The 22,864-nt window shown below is 33.1% G+C and overlaps 3 protein-coding genes and 1 long non-coding RNA gene across 13 annotated transcripts; 3 read left to right on the forward strand and 1 right to left on the reverse strand.

Annotated features, from left to right (window-relative positions):
• The first annotated feature begins 35 nt into the window (after nt 1–35).
• On the forward strand, nt 36–22,559 carry LOC108208623 (transcription factor bHLH115). 2 transcript variants are annotated; one of them, XM_017379159.2, is made up of 5 exons: nt 36–313; nt 1,051–1,113; nt 1,299–1,376; nt 1,490–1,652; nt 1,747–2,133. In XM_017379159.2, exons 1-5 carry the CDS (start codon nt 168–170, stop codon nt 2,008–2,010), a joined length of 714 nt encoding a protein of 237 aa, XP_017234648.1. In that variant the 5' UTR covers nt 36–167; the 3' UTR covers nt 2,011–2,133. The 2 variants fall into 2 exon arrangements, with proteins under 2 accessions (XP_017234648.1, XP_063944379.1); XM_064088309.1 differs by lacking the exons at nt 1,299–1,376; nt 1,490–1,652; nt 1,747–2,133 and adding exons at nt 21,639–21,716; nt 21,822–21,984; nt 22,115–22,559 and having other exon boundaries at nt 42–313.
• On the reverse strand, nt 6,165–10,389 carry LOC135150850 (uncharacterized). Of its 8 annotated transcripts, XR_010289266.1 has the most exons (9): nt 10,199–10,389; nt 9,986–10,091; nt 9,006–9,915; nt 8,401–8,887; nt 8,263–8,319; nt 7,488–8,194; nt 7,175–7,384; nt 6,979–7,012; nt 6,653–6,871 (listed from the first exon to the last, which is right to left on the reverse strand). It is a non-coding gene; the product is annotated as an uncharacterized LOC135150850 (long non-coding RNA). The 8 variants fall into 8 exon arrangements; XR_010289269.1 differs by adding an exon at nt 6,165–6,630 and having other exon boundaries at nt 6,810–6,871; nt 7,488–8,887; XR_010289267.1 differs by adding an exon at nt 6,165–6,646 and having other exon boundaries at nt 6,810–6,871; nt 7,488–8,887.
• On the forward strand, nt 12,348–15,122 carry LOC108207808 (cysteine-rich receptor-like protein kinase 44). The gene is made up of 7 exons (XM_017378239.2): nt 12,348–13,178; nt 13,257–13,397; nt 13,470–13,597; nt 13,718–13,928; nt 14,067–14,304; nt 14,419–14,569; nt 14,653–15,122. The coding sequence occupies exons 1-7, from the start codon at nt 12,404–12,406 to the stop codon at nt 14,989–14,991; spliced, it is 1,983 nt and encodes a 660-aa protein (XP_017233728.2). The 5' UTR covers nt 12,348–12,403; the 3' UTR covers nt 14,992–15,122.
• On the forward strand, nt 15,916–19,242 carry LOC108208621 (cysteine-rich receptor-like protein kinase 10). 2 transcript variants are annotated; one of them, XM_017379157.2, is made up of 6 exons: nt 15,916–16,066; nt 17,350–17,943; nt 18,032–18,172; nt 18,326–18,450; nt 18,584–18,794; nt 18,904–19,242. In XM_017379157.2, the coding sequence occupies exons 2-6, from the start codon at nt 17,481–17,483 to the stop codon at nt 19,125–19,127; spliced, it is 1,164 nt and encodes a 387-aa protein (XP_017234646.1). In that variant the 5' UTR covers nt 15,916–16,066; nt 17,350–17,480; the 3' UTR covers nt 19,128–19,242. The 2 variants fall into 2 exon arrangements, with proteins under 2 accessions (XP_017234646.1, XP_063944378.1); XM_064088308.1 differs by having other exon boundaries at nt 18,035–18,172.
• Nucleotides 22,560–22,864: the final 305 nt, after the last annotated feature.

Here is a 22,864-nt window from a genome sequence, read left to right on the forward strand (position 1 = left end):
AAAAATGCTGAAAAACATATTCTCACGTGCAATTTCTTACAACTTGGAAAAACTAAACGCCCGCCAGCAGCAATACAAAGCTTACTTATCAACTCTGTCCAACCAGACAACCACCTCCCACCATCATCACATATAGTTCTCTTCAGTTTCCTCTGCCCCTCTCCGGGATGTTGTCGACAGAGGAGAATAACTCGAATTGGATGTTCGGTTATGGATTGCTAGACAGTGTTCCTGTTCCAGGTGGTGATTTTCCTTCTTTTCAAGCTCATTTTCAGTGGCACGCCAATGATTTTACGGATACTACTGGACTAAGGTTTTTTCTTGTCTTTCCCGGTCATCAAAGATCATTCTATTTCTGTTTAGGATTTTATGAATTTCATGGCCATTTGTGTTTAAAATTTGGTTTATATTAATTTCATACTGATTTAGCTGTTTGATAATCTATGATTGTATCTTTAAACACATTACACTCGATGATTTAGGAATGGTTAAACTGGCATATAAAATCCGAATTTCCATAAAGCTTATATATTCCTTTTTGTTGAATTTCAGTGTGTTGGCTTCATTCCTGTCATCAAAGTTTTTGATATACATTTCTGCTCTAAGAATCTGATCTTATTTTTGTTGTGCTTGAAATAATTTATCTGATGCTGCGCAATATGCCTTAAATCTTACATTAAGGAAATTTGACATGTTTCTTAATGCTATTCCTGCTAATTTATCCCTTTAAAACTGTAAAACTTTAGTGTTCTACTTGCCGCGGCTTTTATTTGGTTAGGCAAAATTATACAGGGTAAGAGAAAATGTACGATAGGTTGGCTCATCATCAGAAACCTAGACCACTTTGTAGGAGGCTGCCAATGGTGAGTTAAAACAGAGTGAGTGAGTAACAGACCATCAGAGCAAATGGATACATATTTGTTTTCCTAATCACTGTCTTGCCAAGTTATAAGTCAAGGGACACTGCTGAAAGTAGATACCGAAAATTGTTATAAGACCATCATGGCATCATGTATATGCAATCTAAGACTCTTCACTTATCGTTCCCAGTCCAGAATTTGGTGATTCACTTGGAAGTTCTGATGCATTTAAGGAGCATGGCTCCAGAAAGAGGTATGCATCTGCTTATCCTTATTCACCAGCCCACTTATCTGTATCCCTACTATTGTTAGAGAATTATAGGTTTTGGGATTTATTTATTTTGGGTTTTATGTGTTTAAAAGTAGTAGTTAGCTCACTTCATACTCTGCTTTAGATCTGATTTACTTGTATTTAAATTTTATCTATTTTCTATATAGGATGAAGTCTGGATCGTGCAGTATATCCGGCTCCAAAGCATGTAGAGAGAAAATGAGAAGAGATCGATTAAATGATAAGTAAGCACTCTGTCAATCAGTTTATCTTCTTCTATGTTATCATCACTCTTTCCTCTGCGCTTCCATTGTATCACTATGTGAACTTGACCTTTGGTATTGTCTCAACTCTCAAGGTTCCAAGAACTAAGCTCTATACTGGAACCGGGGAGGACACCCAAAACCGACAAGGCTATTATATTGAGTAATGCCATCCGAATGGTTAATCAGTTGAGGGATGAAGCTAAGAAACTGAAGGAGTCGCATGATGCTTTGCAAGATAAGCTGAACGAATTGAAGGTGTGCTTGTTTACAATCTGTTTATACCTCTTGTTTGGAAGTCAAATTGGATTACAGCAATTTTTTCTAAAAGGAACAATTGCATGTGTATTAGGCTGAGAAGACAGAACTTCGAGATGAGAAGCAAAAGTTGAAGGCAGAGAAAGAGATACTTGAACAGCAAGTGAAAGCTTTTCACCCTCAGCCAGGCTTCTTACCCCCTGCAGTAGTTCCTTCTCCGTTTGCAGGTGCTAGTCAAATTTCTGGTGGCAAGATGATGCCATTTATGGGCTATCCTGGAGTTCCCATGTGGCAATTTACAACCCCTGCCGCAGTCGACACAGCACAGGATCATGTACTCCATTCTCCAGTTGCCTAAGTTTAACCCGTGCCAAGAACTATCTTGCTCTTAAATCTCTCTCTTTTTTTGCCTTTTACTTCTATGTGTAGCTCCGTAAAATGTAATTGGCACCACAAAACGCGGTTTTTAATTTTCGCGGCGCGGTTGCGGTTTGAATTTTTCACAAACCGCGCGGTGCGGTGCGGGTTGCGGTTTGACATATTAGTAGTGCGGTTCAAACCGCACCGCACCGCAATATTATATATATATATATATATATATATATATATATAGAGGAAAGTTCTATGGAGACCGTATTTTTATCGGAGACCTCGGAGACCACGTATATTCTGCAATCAAAACACTGTAAAATACATTATTTTGTAAAATATGTTCTACAAATATCATGTATTCATTAAAATTGTTGAAGATCATCAATGTTTAATAAGTAGATAATGCATGTTTTGCAAGTTGAACAAATGTTCTGCAAATTAAACATATTTCATAGAACAAAACATTTTGTAATGTTCTACATGTAAAACTTATATGATATTCAAGATTTTAAATGTAATAATGATTTCGGAGAACATGATTTGTAAAATTATACGTTTTGCAATGTTTTTATGAAATATTTTACTTGCAGAACATATGTGGTCTCCAAGTCTCCAGAAAAAATGTGGTCTCCATTGAACTTAACTCTATATATATATTAGTAATTGTCAAATGAAATTATATTACATACATATATATTATTTATAATTATGTTATATATATTTGTTAAATCTCTTTAAATAATAGTTAATTATTATTTTATCAATCTCGCTTTACTATTATATCAAATTTGTGTGAAATGATTATATTATTATAACATGTTTTTTTGTAGTTAGTACTCATATTTATTATCATATTTACAATTTTGCTTGTGTTGTTCAGTAGTTGTTGTAGTTTTGAAATGACAAATATCAACTAAATTCATTAAAAAAAAGTTTTAATTATTGTATATTTAAATTTTATTTCGAACTCGAATTAAAAATATTTAATCTTAAACATACAAACCGCACAAACCGCACCGCACCACACCGCATTTTTGTGGTGCGGTTTATGCGGTTTTTATGATAGCGTGGTGCGGTTGCGGTTTGAGTTTTCAACCAAACCGCATGCGCGGTTTGGTTCGCGGTTTTAGCGAAAAACCGCACCGCCCGCACCGCGATCACCCCTAATCCTGTATATCAATGATATTGCTCCAGTCTTTTTTTACTAACAGATTTTGTTCAGGTCCGCTTGAACAAACTACGCATCTGAGATATGAAAACCCCAGATCTTAAAAGTAGACGTTAAGGGGCGTTGAATGGGAATGAAAATCAGTAACTCATGGTTGTGGATTTAACTACCAATCGAGAATGATATTCTCATTCCATATAACAAAATTGTTGATTCAAAGACCAGCATATTAATTTGAAATTTTGAATCTTGTTAACCGAAGATGAACCAAACAGCCCCTGGATTAGTAGATTCGCAAATGAAAACCCCAAAGAGGAAAAGATTTAGCCACCGGTGAGAAATTGGAGTCATATTTTCTTTCCTGTTGTTTTCTAAACAAATCTTAAGTTCCAATATCAGTTACTGTAGATGTTAAATATAACGGTTTTTCTATCAGGAAAATTTTGTGCTTGGATCATTTTGATTGGCTTGGTGGACCCCCCTGCAAATACACCAACCACACCAATCAAAATCTCCTATATACAAAAATTTCCGCCCTTAGCATGTGCCCATGGGCACACACTAGCCAAACCGTAAATATAAATATGTAAATCGCATGATCTGAACCGTGTTCGAATAAATTGAAGACAACTGACGAGTACTCGAAAACTGGTCCGGACACCGGATTATCAATCGACAAAAACTCGTGGAGAAAAATCAGGCGGCATAAAACAATTTAAACATACACTGAACATTATGTATCGAAAATATTGTCTCGTGTAAGCACTTACTGTGTAAATTTACCCACACAAATAAATCACCATAAAGACAATCAACACAAGTTCATACTAGAAGCGGTATCGCTTTTCCTTATGGTGATGAATTTGTTTGGGTAATCCTCCACAGTTCCCGTGCTAATTCTACGACAAAAGCAGCTCCGTCGGAAAAGCCTAAAATTGTTTTGGTATATAAGTAGAAGCTTTGGTAATGAATATCATGAACGGTGTTGGTATTTATAGGAGAGGAGAGGAGAGGCTATCAAGTGTTCTAGGGTTGAGCTCGCTCATTTTGAAGGAGGCTGAGATCTAGAATTGGCATTATTCATTGTTACTGCTCCTACTAGTTTGGTTTCCAAGAAAGATGCTCTAATTTGAATGCTTTGTCAAAAGCAACGTTGGGTGGATCGCGTTGGTAGGGAATCATATCGATAGAGTTAAAAGTGTTACTCCCTCCGTCCCCATCAATTGTTTACATTGAAGGGGGACACGGAGACCAAGATAATATATGAAAAATGAGTAAATTCATATGAAAAGTGGGTAAAGTGGTGGGATCTATCAATATTTAATAGTAGATTTGAGATAGTGGAGGAAAGTAGTGGGTGTAATAGTAGTTTTTATTGTTAAATACTCCCTCCGTCCCTTTTTATATGTCCATTTTGAAAAGAAAAACACATACCAAGGAATAATTGATTGTATAAACTTTTTCATTAAATACCACTAATTAATATCTTGAAAATGGTGGAATACCCCTACTTTATGTCTTAGAAAACATGAATTCAACCAAGTTTTAAATAAGTCAAGCCTTGAAAATTGAAATTATGGAGATATATTTGAAAAACTATCATTAAATTAGTTTTGAAAGTATAAATGGACAGATAAATAGGGACAAATTTTTACATCCAAAATGGACAGATAAATAGGGACGGAGGGAGTATGAGATAGTGGAGGAAGATAGTGGGTATAATGATGGGAAAAACTTACTATTTATAGTAACGTAAAGAAATGAGAGGGACATCCCAGTAACGGTAAAGAAATGAGAGTGATAGAGGGAGTAAGTATCAGCTAGTTTACACTTCACTGATTGTGTTCAAATTTTTTAATTAGATCACTTATTATAAATTTGACTCAAATAAGTTATTAATTTAAAAAATTTCATTCTATCATTAGTCGATATTTTTTAAGTATTATATATTGAATTTCACACATTTTTTATGAATGTTACTATATCCAAATAAAAGATTTTCGATTTCTAGTATTTTAGATAATATTGTTAGATTTTTAATATTTTATCAATTATTTATTTTTAATTTTTTGATTGTTTTGTTTGATTTAAATAAAAATAAATAATAGATAAACTTTGAAAATCTAAAAATATTTTCTAATATACTAGGTATTTTTGCCCGCGCTTCGCGTGCTCTAAGTGCATCCATTAAGATTTTGCTTTTTTTTTTCTTTTAAATCATATATTTTTATATTGTTTTGTTGTTTTGTTGTTATATATTTTTATATTGTTTTTTTGTTATTGTTTTGGAAATTAGTTACATCAAAACCCTATATATATGTTAAGAGAATATTTTTATAAAATTTATAAATATTTTATTTAATCAATTATAAATTTTCTATTACTTTAATTTATTTTATTTATAAATGACATGGGTCAAATTAAATTAAATTACTATTTTATTATTATTATGAATAAATATTATATACATCATCAAAATATTATTTTATTAAAAATAATAATTATTTTCATGTGAAACATTGAAAAAAGAAATTAATTTTTATAAAATTCTATTAAGCATTATTTTATTTATCTACATGTCTATTCAAAGAAAAGCTCAAACATTCTACCACACTTAAAAAATCACTTTTTTGGACTGAATAAAATTACAATATACAATTAATAAAATTAATACAAATATTCTCTTAAATGATGATATCAAATAAATTACAAACTCCTAGACCAAAAAAAAGTAAATTACAAACTCAATATTATTTTAAATGAAATAATATAGCTATCTTTCTCCATGTCTCGGTCTATATTTCTCTTTTGCTAAGTGGCATTCGCTACTTTATATTTAGTCATTCAGGTTCTTTTACTGTCATCTGATCAAGCTATTGCTGATGCAGCCACTTAAGATTCTCCGATATAATAATAAAATTCTGATATCTTACCCAGAAAAAAAGTCACTGACATTCATATCAATGGTGTAGGTCTAGACCAAGCAGAATCCATTCATTCATATGAATTTCTATAATTAGAAGATTTTCTGTCTTTGTTGGTTCCATTAGGCAATCACCTTCATGTAACATTAGTAAGATGCACCATATAATCAGATAACATTAACACACGTAACAGAATGTATTCGTGCAAAGCTAATCTAGGAACCGAGGTCAAACTACTAATATCTACTACAAAAAATCTTGTATAGCTCGACCCCAGAGGAATTACATGACCATCATTATGGTATTACTTCTCTCTTCTTTCATTTTCTCAACAACATTTTTCTAAACTTGTCATTAGATTTCGGCTGCTCGTCTGCAACTTCCCCGACCACATCAGGTTTTGTGTTGATGTTGCTAGTATAACCAAGTTGCCTGACATTCTTTGGAGCTGCAAAAGTATTTTTGCCTTTCATCTGCACCTCTTTCCCTCTGAACCCTTGATCAGGATGAGGACCTTGTGTGATCAAAACCTGATGTGGTCAAAGTAAAGTACTACAGAATACATGTGACTTTGTCCAGAACAAACGTTGTCTAAAGCTTGTAGGATAATGTTCAAGTTAAAATTCTATATTGGAATGGTTATTTGCACCATAAAAAAAATGAAATTGATGAGTTGGGAGTATAAGACGATACCTACTTGTGCATCTGCCTGCAGAATGAAATCCTGTTGACCGAATTACTCAGAATATAGCTACCTGTGCTTAATCAGAATTAACAAAACTATAATTCTTATTTAAAGAGATATTGTGTAATAATCAATCGAAACAATAGTAACCGATCATGGGGATAGGAGAATACCAACCTGTGGACGACAATAAGATTCAAGAATTAGAAATCTGGAGAAGAGAAGATTATTATCAGTTTCAAATTAAATTGTAATCTAGATCTTGTTAAACATGACAAATGATTTGAAATACCGGATAAAAACTTATTTGTAGTGATTAATATCGCATTTTTATCTGAAACAGAATTAAGAAAAAACAAAAAACAGAACATACAGGTCAGTAGTCTATCCAGGCCTGAAGTCGGATGCCCGACAGTATGGAGTACTGACCACACCTTGAAAATAAAAACACAATTCTATGTTCAATGAAATACAACATCCGTAAATGATGATCAACAACAAACAATAACAATTTGATTGTGCTGATGTTTTCCAAGTAGTACTGATGTCTTCTCCAAAGTCGAAGAAGAAAACAATAGAACACCTATTTATTAGATAATACCAAAGTTAAATGTCATAAAACAATAAAAGAACGTCTTACAAAAAAAGTAAAAAGAACCGGAAAATTACTAAAAAGCAGTGCTCACTGAAATATCCTTGTAAAATGAAGAAGGTAATACCCCTAGCCAATTAAACTCCCAGCCAATGCTGCGATACCCCGGAACAATGCAGAAGCCATGTTCAATTTTCCTGCTGAGAACAGAGCGAACTTCTGGTATCAGTGAATTTATCTTGTATTTAAGCTAACTTTTATCGAGAATATACCATGGTGCATACTTAATTACTAAAGTATCATATCTATTACAAACTGGGTTTTAGGTGACCAATTTCAAAATAAGAATGACCTGCATACCAGAGTGATGATTATGAACCATAAAACTTGAAGAAGAAAATGGCTGTTGACAACGGAATGTGCTTCTGTCTATTGCGTACACATGGAATGTTGATGCTTTTAATACCTGATTCGTGTAGTCGTGTCAAAACACCAGGTTGAGGTTAAAGGAGAACCTGGAGATTCAGACATGTTGTGAGGTGCATAAATCTTCATGCTTTGCGAAGAGAATTGCTTCTCCTCATCATTGATCCCCGGAACGTTAGAGTGCTACTTGGAGTCCTACACTCTTAAGGATTTCTGATTCATGTAGTCGTGTCAAAACACCAGGTTGAGGTGAAAGGAGAACCTGGAGATTCAAACATGTTATGAGGTGCATAAATCTTCATGCTTTGCGAAGAGAATTGCTTTTCCTCATCATTGATCTCCGGAACGTTAGAGTGCTACTTGGAGTCCTACACTCTTAAGTGAACATGAAGATTGAAATTAGTATCGGATCATATAAGATAAAAGAATGATGGACTACTAACCGGAAGTGTTCGGAGACACGTGAGTTCCACCATTAGTATACGGATAAGTCACATAAGCTGCAAATGAAGGAGAAGAGAAAAAAATTCTTAGTTATATGGTATAATTTGAGTATGATACTGCGTAGAGGTAAATGACACCTTCTTCTGTTCCTGTAATATTTTTGGTTGTGTTGTCAGTTTCATCGCCAAATCTCAGTGCCAACAGTTTTTCAACACTTGACCTCTACCTATGCATCTAGAGCTGCAGATGATATAAACATTGTGAAATTTGGCAATGTACATGATCCTTCATACCAACCTTAAAAAAATTACCAACTAATGGCGCTTTGCGAGGAGCAAGGAGAGGTTCTTGGGAATTTATCATATTGTTGACACCTGGTCTAGGCATAATTAACTTCCAAAAGTTAATTATGCCTAGACCTCTGCCTCTTCACTTTTGAACTGATAAGTGTAGGTTTAAGACGAAAAATTCACATTAAATTTTTACTGTAAATTGAATAGTAGAATGAAATATGAGATGATACCTGAGTTTATTGTGTTTTCATGTCTAGTTTCGAAATCAGAAGCATTTGATTGGAGACTACTGATAGCAACAAATCTAAAATCTAATGATAGCAGCAAATTCCTAAATTATGAGAAACTGAATCACTTAAAGATTATTGTAACAAAGGAAATTAAATTGGATTTTAATTGGAGAAAAATTGCTAAAAGATGAATCATGACAAATCGGAATCCTTGTATACCTGTTGGTTTTTTCCGGTTATTATTGCTGGTTAGTAGCCATGAAACTTCAAGTATTCCTGTAGTATCCTCACATTGTCTGTTTGGCCACAAAGAAAATAAATAACATAAATTTCAATAATAACAAAATTGCTAAAATATGAATCATGACAAACCGGAATCCTTGTATGCCTGCTGGTTTTTTTCGGTTACTACTGCTGGTTAGTAGCCATGAAACTTCAAGTATCCCTGTAGTATCCTCACCATTGTCTGTTTGGCCACAAAGAAATTAAAGAACATAAATTTCAATAATAATAAACCTTGAACAATATTAACTCCTTACAAATTATTTTTCACTGCATTATATAAAAGATTATATACACAATTAGCTAAAACTATATTGTAGGGATATGAAATTGTTCTCATATCAGGTGCAGGAACATCTGTCACCAATCAGATCATGTATCTACTGCATAAAAACTATGCTAATTCATTCTAGCTCAAAAATACTCACCTCCTCTTGATTACATCATATCCCTCTTTTAGCACCACCGTAAAGTATCCTAATCACTACTCTTTTCCAAGTCATTAGTATGCTGAAGCATTCACCTCGTCATGATCAACCAACAAACATCTATCAATCAAGTTATTTTTGGCCATTTACGACCCAAATAGATTTTAATTTCGATATGATTCTTATATTTATACTACAAAACATTTATACTTTTTAATGTAGAAAGCAAGAACCTTATACCATTATATAGAGCATGCTAAAAGAGAGAACAAACATAAGACTAAGCAGAGGCGGGTAACGACCTACATTACTCAACCAAATAGAATGCAACAAACTAAACACTTACAGTTTACACATGTATGAGCCCAACTCTCCCTCGATGATTATTAAATTACCTTCGAAAGTTTAATTAGCTGTCACTATATCAAAAAAAAATAAATTCTATTGGTCAAAAAGAATTTAGGAACACAAATGTTTGAAAATTATTACCATCATGTTGCTGAAAACTTGTTCGAGCATTTCATCAAACATTTGACCTGCACACTGCAAACTTGTTCCTTATCAGTTTATCATTGTCTCCATCCATATCTGCAAACTGCAATTATAAGTTTAGGATCGAACAAAGAAAGGATGAGGAAATTAACGGCATTTCAAAGCAATGGTAATAAAACAAAAAAAATGGAGATGAAAATTCATACTAACCCGATATTAGACAAAACTGTAGCCAGAATTGTAGAGATGGAGATTGCTTTGTTTATAACAATGAAATTTGAAATTGGTTTGTTGTTACAAAGGACACGGCCAACAGAGACAGAGGATTGCTGAGGAAGCCATCGGCAAGTGGAAGATCCGTACCGCTTGGTTTGAAAATGTTACCATTGTCTGTGTTCTGTATTCTAGATGTTTCCCGTAAGCTTCGTAAGTATATAATAAAGTACCGTATATACGTGTGTGCATATAATAAAGTACCGTATATACGTGTATTTAGTGAAATCTTTTTAAAGAGATTAAAGAGATATACATGTACACATGAAATCAATTAAATTAATCAAAATAAAAAGGTAATAAATCAAAATAGCTAATTAACAAATTTAATGGTGTAATAATATATTATTTTTTAAATGTAATCTTGTGGAAATTTTTATAGCGGTATTTTAATTTTAAATATTTTAAGAATAGGCGATTAGTAGTTCAAGAAGTAAATTAACTTTTCAATTTTTGAATTTTGAATGCAATATCGTAAAAAAAAATCTTTTAGAGTGTTTCGGAAGTCTTTCCATGTTTAATTCAAAAGCGTTAGGAAGTTAATAATTAATATAGTGAAATTTGAATTTTGTATTTTGAGTATAATATCATACAAAAAAAATTTCAGAGTGCTTTGGAAGTCTTTCCATATTTAATCGGAGGAAATAGAAAGTGAATAATTACAATTAAAGGTAGGCAAATATACAGATTTACACGTATATATGATATCAATTAAATTAATCAAAATAAAAAAGTAAAAAATCAAAATAACTAATTAACAAATTTAATGGGGCATAACATTACCTTTTTTTAATGTAATCTTGTGGAAATATTTTAGCTGTATTTTAATTTTAAATATTTTAAGAAAAAACGATTGGTAGCTTAATAGGTAGCTTTACAGTTTTTGAATTTTGAAAGCTATATCATATAAAAAAATCTTCTTGCTTAAGAAGTCTTTCCATTATTAATCCGAAATAAATAGGAAGTTAATAATTATTTTGAATTTTGAATTCGATTACTCATTATGCAATGAAGGCATGTGTATATTCGGATATATCACATTTTCAAATGCTAGCACCGATTATGGGATTGATTTAGCAAGTGTAATACATAATAAAGTCTACTATTTAAACATTTCCATACGTAACACGCTTTTATATGTAAAGCTTATGTGTTTGGTATCCCAAGCATTAATACGAATTAAAAAAGTAGAACAATATAAAAATTCAATAAATCATAGCATAGCACACTTTTAATACCTTCAAATTAGTTTTCTACAATTAATAATTAATATATATAATTACAAACGGGTTAACGGGTCGGAGCAGGCAAAAAAAAAGAAAATTACCGAAGTACCCTTATTTTGTATTGGAAAAGCAAACTATCCACTAGCGCTCATTAAGATAATATAGATTAGAACTTGGAATCTTTCATTTGGATGTAATACCACTCATAGAAAATGTGTGAAACTCAATATATAATATTTTAAAATTTTCGACTACAATAAAATGATATTTTTGATAAAAAAATTTCAAATAAATGACTAATTTGAGTTAAATTTGCAATAAGTGACATACTTAAATTTTTGAAAGCAGCCGTAATCCTAAAGTTAAACTGGGCCTTCTTTACGCCAATTTCAATTTCATCTAATTTGCCGTAAAATACTTCCACCGTCCCGACGTTAACTTTGAACAGCTTATTTAAGATTCATTAACCACGTAATAATATAATATATATTAAAATTTTGCTTTTAAAATTGAGTTTTAGCTTCTTGCGAACAGCTTTTGAAATTAAACCCCCGAATTAGGAGCTGAGATGTAGATTGTAGAAAGAGGTTACCACAACCCCTAGGCACTTTCCTCTGGAATTGAAATCTTCAAATCATTGAACCAAACTGATGTAAATTCTTATTCAACTCAAACAGGGTCGCATAGAAGGCACTACGGTTTTGGAGACACTTCAACTAACATTCAACAATATATATACTATTAATTTATTTATCTTCCGCAGAGACGCGCAAACTGACTCCTCCGCTAGCAAGGACCTGTATCGCTTTAAATTAGATGAAATCATGAAAATATGGACAATACAAACTGCAAACTGCAAACTCGCAAGTCGCAACCCGGAGTTTTTGTAAAAGATTAATAACACAAGTACACAACGATGCTAACACGTTGTCCTGTAAAATGTACAATCATTTTTAGTGTCCTGGTATGTAGTATTTCACTTGGCCACTCTGATCGCTTGGGTTACTACTGTACAAGTGACGGTAACTACACAAGTAACAGTATTTACAAAAAGAACCTTGACAGTGCTCTAGCCAATCTCTACTCCGCTGCAAACGCGAGCAACTCCGGTTTTTATAATGCTTCTGTGGGAGAAGGCTCGGACAGAGTGGATGCATTCGTGCTCTGTAGGGACGATGTTCAACCTGATATCTGCAGAAGCTGTGTAAAAGACTCAACAGACATGCTAAGAAAGTCGTGTCCTAACCAAAAGGAGGCTTTCGAGTGGTACCAAGAGTGCATGTTAAGATACTCGAATAATTCTATTCTAAACAAAGTTGTGACAGAGCCGACGTGGAGGCTGAGAGGAGATTATGTAGAAGACGGGGCTCAGTTCAATCAAAACCTTAGAGATTTGCTGGATGATTTGAAAGCACAAGCAATTCAAAGGAAGTTTGCTACAGGCAAAACAAGGGGTCCGCAATTTAAGACCATTTACGGGCTTGTGCAGTGCACCCCTGATTTATCTTCAATCCAGTGCAGTAACTGCCTTGATAACGCTATCGGATATCTCTCAACATGTTGCAGTGGAAGAATAGGGGCGCAAATATTGAAACCTAGCTGTAGGCTTCGGTTTGAAGTTGTGCAGTTTTATAATGAGACAACTGGCACTGATGCACAACCACCCTCCCGGTCACAGCTGCCTCGACCAGGTAAACTAATGAGTTTCCTTGGCATATTTCCGGATTGATTAAAATTTATTGAGTAAATTTTCTTCAACATTTTTGTAGTTGCTGGAAAAGAAGATAATAGCAACCAAACCTTAATTATTGCTGCTGTTGTCATTGTTGGTTGTGCTATACTCCTGCTTGTTCTAGTTTGCATCATTAAAAGAAAGAAAAATCAGATGACTGCTACCGGGACATTGCTGGGTAAGTGTTATATTGCAGAGTTTTCAGCATACTCATATATGTCGGTTAAGTCACATAAACTTTGTTCTTCAGATGACAGTATGGAAGATATGAATAGCACTGGATCTTTGCAATATGACTTTGGTACTATCGAAGTTGCTACCAATCACTTTTCAGATAGAAATAAACTTGGAGAAGGTGGATTTGGAGCTGTTTACAAGGTAAGCACAGAGTCAAGAGAAATACGACTTTAATTATCACAAGAGGCAGCATAATACATTCACTAATAGCTTATTTATATGAAAGAAATTACTTTGCTAAAGTTATTTTCCTTATTGCAGGGTACACTTCAAAATGGCGAAGAAATAGCTGTTAAGAGGCTTTCTAATGGTTCGAATCAAGGTCAGCAAGAATTTCAAAATGAGGTCATATTAGTAGCAAAACTGCAGCACAGAAATTTGGTTAGACTTCTTGGTTTCTGCTTTGAAGGAACTGAAAGGCTTCTTATCTATGAGTTTGTGCCTAATGCAAGTCTTGATCACTTCATATTTGGTACTACTTGTTTACCCTTATAACACTTCGGTTAAAGTTTATGTTATCTTTCAATAATGAATACCTATGTTTCTGCCAAAATTCTAAGATACTAAATTAATTAGTAATTAATGGTGGTATATGGTTTGCATGTCAAAGATTCAGCGAGGCGTTCATACATGGACTGGGAAAAACGATACAAGATCATATGTGGAGTTGCTAGGGGACTTCTTTACCTTCATGAAGATTCTAGACTAAGAATTATTCATCGTGATCTTAAAGCAAGCAATGTTTTGCTAGACACAGAAATGAATCCTAAAATTGCAGACTTCGGCACGGCCAGGCTATTTAATATGGATGAAACTCAGGGAATTACTCGCAAAATTGTGGGAACATAGTAAGTCTTCTATCTAATCTTACCATTTATGGCCAAAAAGCTTAAGAATTATATATTTATTTCCACTATATTTTAAAAACTAAATTTGTCAAATAATTTATCTGTACATTGCAGTGGATATATGGCACCAGAATATGCATTCTATGGACAGTTCTCGGCTAAGTCTGATGTTTTCAGCTTTGGCATATTAGTTCTGGAAATAGTAAGTGGTCAGAAGAACCATAGTTTCCAAAACGGGGAGAATGTAGAGAACCTTGCAAGTTTTGTAAGTTGTGTCTTAAAAACATTTCATGATCATTTTCATATATCAAATGCTATATCATATTTGATCATACTAAGTTTTTTCAGGTCTGGAAGAATTGGCAAGAAGGAACTGCATCTAACATTATAGATCCGGCAATAAAGAATAATTCAGCATCCATACGCGAAATGATAAAATGTATTCACATCGCGTTATTATGTTTGCAAGAAAATGTTACAAACAGGCCAACTATGGATTCAGTGATGCTTATGCTTAATAGCTTCTCTGTAGCTCTTGCAGTACCTTTAGAGCCAGCTTTCTTTATATCGAGCAGCATTGATCCAGAGCTGCCATTGCTTGCGGATGATAATAATTCAAGAGTTAGCGACAAGTCTAGTGATTACTCTATTAATAGAGATCCAATTACCGATCTCCATTCACGATGATTATTTCACTGGTGTTCCTTTGTTTTTGATAGATTGTTTCCAACTTTGATGGTGCCTACTTTCTGGTTTAACGTAATTTCATTAATTGAGAATCAGAATCAGTTATCCATTATTCGTGACGGTTTAAATATAATTACAGTTGTCTCGACTTTCAGAAATCAGAACTGCTGCGGTCTTTGTTTAGTTTTTAAATTAAAACGAATATAGAAAGTAATAAAATTCCGATTCAACTCATGATTTTAATCACACGGATTACAAAACAAAAAATCTATTATATTCTTCTTTTTATCTCAAAAACACTATATTCTACAATACAAAAGATATATACAATATTTAATAATAATTATTAGTACATGCATTATTGATATAAATTAAATTTTTATTATAATATTATAATCTACTTTATAATATTAAAAAAATCAAGTGTAATATGAATAGAGGAGGGCCAGCTATGGGAAAAAAGGCAGTAGTCCTACGATTAAACAAAAGGTAGCATTCTTAGTATTTCTGATTTACATAAACAGATTAATAATGTAAAAACTGAAAAAGCCGGAAGTATTCTCCAAACTAGGGTTGTCAAAAAAATCCGAAAAATCCGATATCCGTCAGAAAAATCCGTTACCGTATCTGGAAAAAAAGCGGATATGATCCGAATTCGAAATAAAATGGATATTATCTGTATTCGAATCCGGGGATTGCGGATACGGATATGGATATAGGCGTATCCGTATCCGAAAATATCCGTATCCGAAATTATTTATATATATATTTATTGTTTATTATATATTTAATTTATTTTATTTTATCACATAAATTTTGAACAAAAAATAATATTTAAAATAAAAAAGAAATATTGACTTAAAAACAAAAAGAAAATATAAAGTACATAAATTAGCCCAAAAAAAAAAATTAAAGTACATACATGCCACGCTTCGTTTTAACCCTAAGTTCCACTCCCAAATCTTAAAATAGGTTCATTCTCTCTCCCATTTACAATGCCAGAATCAACACTTTCTTTACTAATTGAGACTGACATTTTTTCTGCTCAACTTCACCGTCCCAAATCTCCCTTCAGGTTGGTGTTGATTTGTGTTTCAGGTTCTTGGGTTTCAGAGTTGATGCCTGAGATTCATTTTGAGATTCAGTTTGGTTTTTGGTTTTTGGTTTCAAGTGGGAATTTGAAGATCTAAAAATTTTTGGATCTTGATTCTTGATTAATATCGGTATATTTAGTTTTTGATGATGTCCGAAAAAACGGATCTGGATATTATCTGTATCCGGATAATATCTGACGGATACGGATACAGATTCCAGATAATATCTGGCGGATTCGGATACGGATATGAGCAAATCAATATCCGTATTATCTGTTTGACACGTATAACTTGATTACCACTTCTTTATAATCTAAATTTTAATATTAAAAATAGCAAGCTCCAATTAGATCTATAAATATACCGTCATCAATTTCAACATCGTTTATTTGTCTCATCATCTCATCTTGCATATGAAGACATACGTGTTAATTTATTCTATATTTGTTCGACTCAATTTTTTTTTTTTAGATGTCGTATGGCTGTCCTTCTCTTCAAAAAATAGCAAGCTCCAATTATGAGGTGTACACTTCGTCAAAGGTAGAAAAGTGGAAAAAGTAATCAACCTACTAAGTACTGGTACACAACACGTGTGAAAATATATGAAAACTCAGAAATACGTACAATCTCAGTATCAATGAATGTAATATTCATAGGAAAAAAAGCAGGACTAGGTGAAATTGAAAAGGACTTTTAAATGACTTCAGAAATTATAATACGTAGTAGATACTATGTTGTTTCTTTTGCATATTTTGCCTTGACCGCGACTTGGTATATGTTCTAGTTATGGCATGTGTTTAAAGAAGAGTAGGCATATTGTTTGGCAACTTCCCTGAGGTCAGTAACAGTCCTGTTCACATATCAACTAGCTGCAATAGTGTTTAAAAATTAAAAGGGTCACTGTTACATAATTTTTAAGACTCTTGAACGAACATTTATCAGACTATCAACTTAGGTAAAAACACGCAATTTGACTTTCTGGCTAGCAACTATAATCTTAACCAAAATTTGGGGACTTTGTTGAGTTGGAATTACTACAAATTTGCTAAACCCTGTAGTGTATTCCAAAGAATCATAATACAAAGACACTAGTTAATGGCATTTCACATTAAGAGTTTAATCTTTTTTAGTGTTCTAATAGGGTGTATCTGTGTTAGCCAGTCCGATTATTTATTCAATGTCTGTGGATCTAATGGTAACTACACAAATAACAGTGTTTACAAAACGAACCTTGACAAAGCTTTCGACAACCTCTTATTTGCAGCAAACACTAGCAACTCTGGTTTCTACAATGCCTCCTTTGGTGAAGAATCCAACAGAGTTTACACGCTCGTGCTCTGCAGGGGTGACGTTCAACCTGATATATGCAGAAGCTGTGTAAAAGACTCAATTAACATGCTAAAAGAGCAATGTCCTCACCAAAAGGAGGCTGATGAGTGGTACCAAGAGTGCCTCTTAAGGTACTCGAATACTTCTATACTTAACACCTTAGTGACAGAGCCAACTAGGATGCACAGTGGTACCGTTGCAAGTGATAAGGCTCAATTTAATCAAGACCTCAGAGATATGTTGGATAATTTGAAAGCACAAGCTATTCAACAAAAGTTTGCCACGGCAAAACAAACGACACAGGATCGGACTATATATGGGCTTATGCAGTGCACTCCTGACTTGTCTTCGACGCAGTGCAGTAACTGCCTTGATAAGGCTATTGAAAATATTCCAACATGTTGCAGTGGAAGAACAGGTGGCCAAGTATTAAAACCTAGCTGTAGACTTAGATTTGAGATTGGACCTTTTTATGATGGGACGCCTTCGGTTGATATACAAACACCTTCGGCTAAACAACCTCCTGCAGGTAAATTAAGAACTACATTTGCATATTTTTGGATTGATAATGCTATCTGCAACATGTTCAATTTTTTTTATTTTTTATTTTTTTGTAGTAGCTGGCACAGATAATAATAAGAAGCAAACTATAATTATCATTGTTGTCGTCATTGTTGGTACTGTTACACTCCTGCTTGTTCTATTCTGCATCTATAAAAGAAAGGGAAAACCGAGGACTGCTGCTGGGATATTGCCCAGTAAGTTATTTAAATTACTGCATCATGTTGCTTTAGATGAATTCCAAGTAACTGATACTAATATCTAAACAAACAAGCTAATATCGCGTTTGTGGTTTAATTTTCTCCATGAAATGCAATGTTTCTGCAATTACTTTTTCCTATCTTCTTCAGAGGACATGGTGAATTTACAGACCATCCAATCCATTCAATATAACTTTGGTACTCTTGAAGTTGCTACAAATTGCTTCTCAGGTGGCAATAAACTCGGACAAGGTGGTTTCGGAGCAGTTTACAAGGTTAGAGCCCCGAATTCTAGTTAAATAGTTGTGGAAAGAGGCAACGAAATACAGCTAGTCTTAGTTAAACTTTTTTATAGTATTATTTCACTTCTGGTATAGTTATGTTTATGTTGTCTATTTATTATTACAGGGTACACTTCAAAATGGTGAACGAATAGCTGTTAAAAGGCTTTCTGCAGGTTCAAATCAAGGTCAACAAGAATTTATAAACGAGGTCGTCATTGTGGCAGAACTGCAACACAAAAATTTAGTTAGACTTCACGGTTACTGCTACGAAGGAACTGAAAGACTTCTTGTTTATGAGCTTTTGCCGAATGCAAGTCTTGACCACTTTATACTTGGTATGTATCTGGAATTCTGGATGGTCTTTTCAGTTGTAACAGGTACTCCTTGGAAATAGAGTACCTAAATTTCTATCAATAACAATGATAACATATATTTATATCACAGATTCAGGGAAGCGTACATGCATGAATTGGGAGATACGATACAAGATCATAAATGGAGTTGCTAGGGGACTTCTTTATCTACATCAAGATTCAAGACCGTCGATTATTCATCGTGATCTCAAAGCTAGCAATGTTTTGCTCGATGCAGAGATGAATCCTAAAATTGCGGACTTCGGCATGGCAAAGCTATTCAACTTGGATGAAACTCACGGAAGTACAAGTTAGGAAGGAAAAGAGACCTACGATGGATTCAGTAGTGCTTATGCTAAATACCTTTTCTCTCAGTCTTGCTGTACCTTTAAAACCGGCATTTTTTATCCAGAGTACCATTGATCAAGAACTACCATTGCTTGCTGACAATATTAATTCCAGTACCGGTAACAATTCTAGTAACGTCGAAGATCAGGTAATTGTTTACTCTATCGACAGGGCTCCGGTTACTAATGTATATCCCCGATGATTAACTAATACGAAATGTAAACCGAATGCATACATGTTTTTAATGGTCTGTAAAGCACCTGGGTAACTCTGTCAGCTATCGATTCTTTAACCTTTTTTTTTTTCAAATATATAATAATCTTCATTATTTAATTTTGAAATTTTCTTTCCTTCAATATTATTTTTATTTAGGAAGGAAAAAATTAAATAAGTAATGAAAAATTAAAATAATTTGTAAAATTATATTTATATAAATCTTTAGATATTATGTCAAATTCTTGGTTCAAAAATCTGGATGACAGAACTTTCGTTCTTGCATACTTTATTATAAAATAATATAATAATATTCGAAAAAATATTTTAGGAGTACATGACCCATTTTATATATGAAAAACTTGAAAAACTTGTAATAAAAAAGTCCAAAGAAGAGTTGGAAGATTAAAAAAAGAGCACAGATATATACAAATTATGCATATCGAGTCTCCGTGAATTATAATAGTTTATAAATTATAATGAATTGTATTTAATTTCGATTTTACGTGAATTCTACATGAAATATATAGATTTAAGTAATATTTAAAAATCTCATTTATCTTGGTGAAATTTCAAAAATCTTAAAATATAAAATAAAGCATCTATCAGATTTAGATTCTAATGAATACCATCAAATTTTAAAATATAATTTTAAATATCTGATTGAAATATATTAAGTTTTGTATTATTATTTAAAATTTTAATTAATTTTTTAATTTTTTTAAATCAAATTAAATATATAAAAATTTCATAACTAAAAATAAAAAATAAAATTCCGATTAATACATCCTTAAGTGTAGACCTGTCAATGGATCGGGTTTGGATCGGATCGACCTAAATCCATATCCATATCCATTTAATTTAGCGGATTCGGATCGGATCGGGACCGGATTTTTTTTACGCCGATCCATATCCATATCCATTCGGATCATGGATGTCGGATCCATTTACTTACTACTTATATATATATTTTTTATAAACCTTTAACATTACTTAAAATACAAATAAAACCAGTAAATAACAATGTTAAAATTTAAATTACAAAGTCAAACATTACATCTCAAGTCTCAAAACAAATTACAAACTAAACTGTTCTTAAATAAAATATAAAAAGATCTGTAAGTTTTCAAACCACCGACACTCTAGGACTCAGGTCACCAAACTAGATGATTAGCAGAGACTGGGCCTGAATTTGTAGTTGATTTTATATTCAAATAATCAGTAATGTATGTTGTAATTTGTAAATACTTATCAGGAATAAAATATATTATTATATAATATTAAATATATCTAAATATATCTTTTATATATATATATATATATATATATATATATATATATATATATATATATATATATATATATATATATATAGGGTTGCACTCCACACAGAACACCTTAAAAAAAGAACAACACAGAACACTATCATAACACTTCATTTTTCATAAAAAATGATTTGTTAAAGTTATAATTACATAGTTAAGTAGTAATTAAACTTGATATATGAATTCTAACATCCAAACTCATCCAAGTTATTAATATGAAATATTATAGAATCCAGACTACAATTCAGAATAGAATCATATAGATATATCTTTTGCACGATTATTTTACATAGAATCATGTTATTCTTAATTTATATTTATTGTTAAACATGGTGGATACTATTATCATTCATAATAAAACGTTATTCAGCTTAAAATTTGAATTTAATTCAAGTTTTAGATGATATTCTATATTTGATTCTAAAGTGTTCTGTGTTGTTCTTTTTTTAACAGTGTTCTGTTTTGAGTAATGGCCTATATATATATATTAACCGGATCGGATCACACTAAATCCATATCCGGTCCATTTATTATCAGATTTTTTTAATCGAATCGAATTTCGGATCGGATTTTTTTTTTTTTTACCTATCTGTTTTCCTAATCACTGTCTTGCCAAGTTATAAGTCTAAGGGACACTGCAGAAAGTAGATACCGAAAATTGTTATAAGACCATCATGTATATGCATTCTAAGACTCTTCACTTATCGTTCTCAGTCCAGAATTTGGTGATTCACTTGGAAGTTCTGATGCATTTAAGGAGCATGGCTTTATCCATATTCACCACCCCACTTATCTGTATCCCTATGATTGTTAGAGAATTACAGGTTTTAGGATTTATTTATTTTGGATTTTATGTGTTATAAAATAGTTGTTAGTTCACTTCATACTCTGCTTCAGATCTGATTTACTTGTATTTAAATTTTATCTATTTGCTATATAGGACGAAGTCTGGATCGTGCAGCTTATCCGGCTCCAAAGCATGTAGAGAGAAAATGAGAAGAGATCGATTAAATGACAAGTAAGCACTATGTCAGTCGTTTTTTCTTCTTCTATGTTATAGTCACGCTTTCCTTTGTGCTTCCATTGTATCACAATGTGAACTTGACCTTTGTGTTGTGTCAAGGTTCCAAGAACTAAGTTCTATACTGGAACCGGGAAGGACATCCAAAACCGACAAGGCTATTATATTGAGTGATTGCATCCGAATGGTTAATCAGTTGAGGGAGGAAGCTAGGAAACTGAAGGATTCGCATGATATTTTGCAAGATAAGATGAATGAATTGAAGGTGTGCTCGCTTAAAATCTCTTCTGCCTCTTGTTTGGGAATTAAATTGGATGACTGCAATCTTTTCTAAAAGGAACAATTGCATGTGTATCCTTTTATAATCTTGAATCATGCTGGAGTTAATTTTGTAGGCCGAGAAGAATGAACTCCGAGATGAGAAGCAGAAGCTGAAGGCAGAGAAGGAGGTACTTGAACAGCAAGTGAAAGGTTTACACACTCAGCCAGGCTTCTTACCCCCTGCAGTAGTTTCTTCTCCATTTGCAGGCGCTGGACAATTTTTTGGTGGCAAGATGGTGCCGTTTATGGGTTATCCCGGAGTTCCCATGTGGCAATTTACACCCCCTGCTGCAGTCGACACAACGCATGATCATGTACTCCATTCTCCAGTTGCTTAAGTTTAACCCCTACCATGGACATAAAATTACCCAAAGACAGGATGAACTATCTTGCTCTGAATCTCTTTTTTTTGCCTTTTACTTCTATGTGTAGCTCCGTAAAATGTCATTGGCTAATTGCTTTTGTAGACTTTGTAGCTAAAACTCAACTGCAATCCTGTATATCAATGATTTTGCTCCAGTCTTTTTTTACTAACAGATTTTGTTCAGGTCCATTTGAACGAACTACGCATCTGAGATATGAAAACCCCAGATCTTAAAAGTAGACATTAGGGGGTGTTCGGATGGGAATGAAAATCAGTATCTCATGGGTGTGGATTTAACTACCAATCGAGAGTGATATTCTCATTCCATATAACAAAATTGTTGATACAAACACCAGCATATTAATTTGAAATTTTGAATCTTGTTAACCGAAGTCATTAGCAATGAACCAAACAGCCCCTAGATGAGGAGATTCGCAAACGAAAACCCCAAACAGGAAAA

Source organism: Daucus carota, chromosome 2 (assembly GCF_001625215.2).
Source record: "Daucus carota subsp. sativus chromosome 2, DH1 v3.0, whole genome shotgun sequence".
In the NCBI taxonomy this organism is placed as follows: domain Eukaryota; kingdom Viridiplantae; phylum Streptophyta; class Magnoliopsida; order Apiales; family Apiaceae; genus Daucus; species Daucus carota.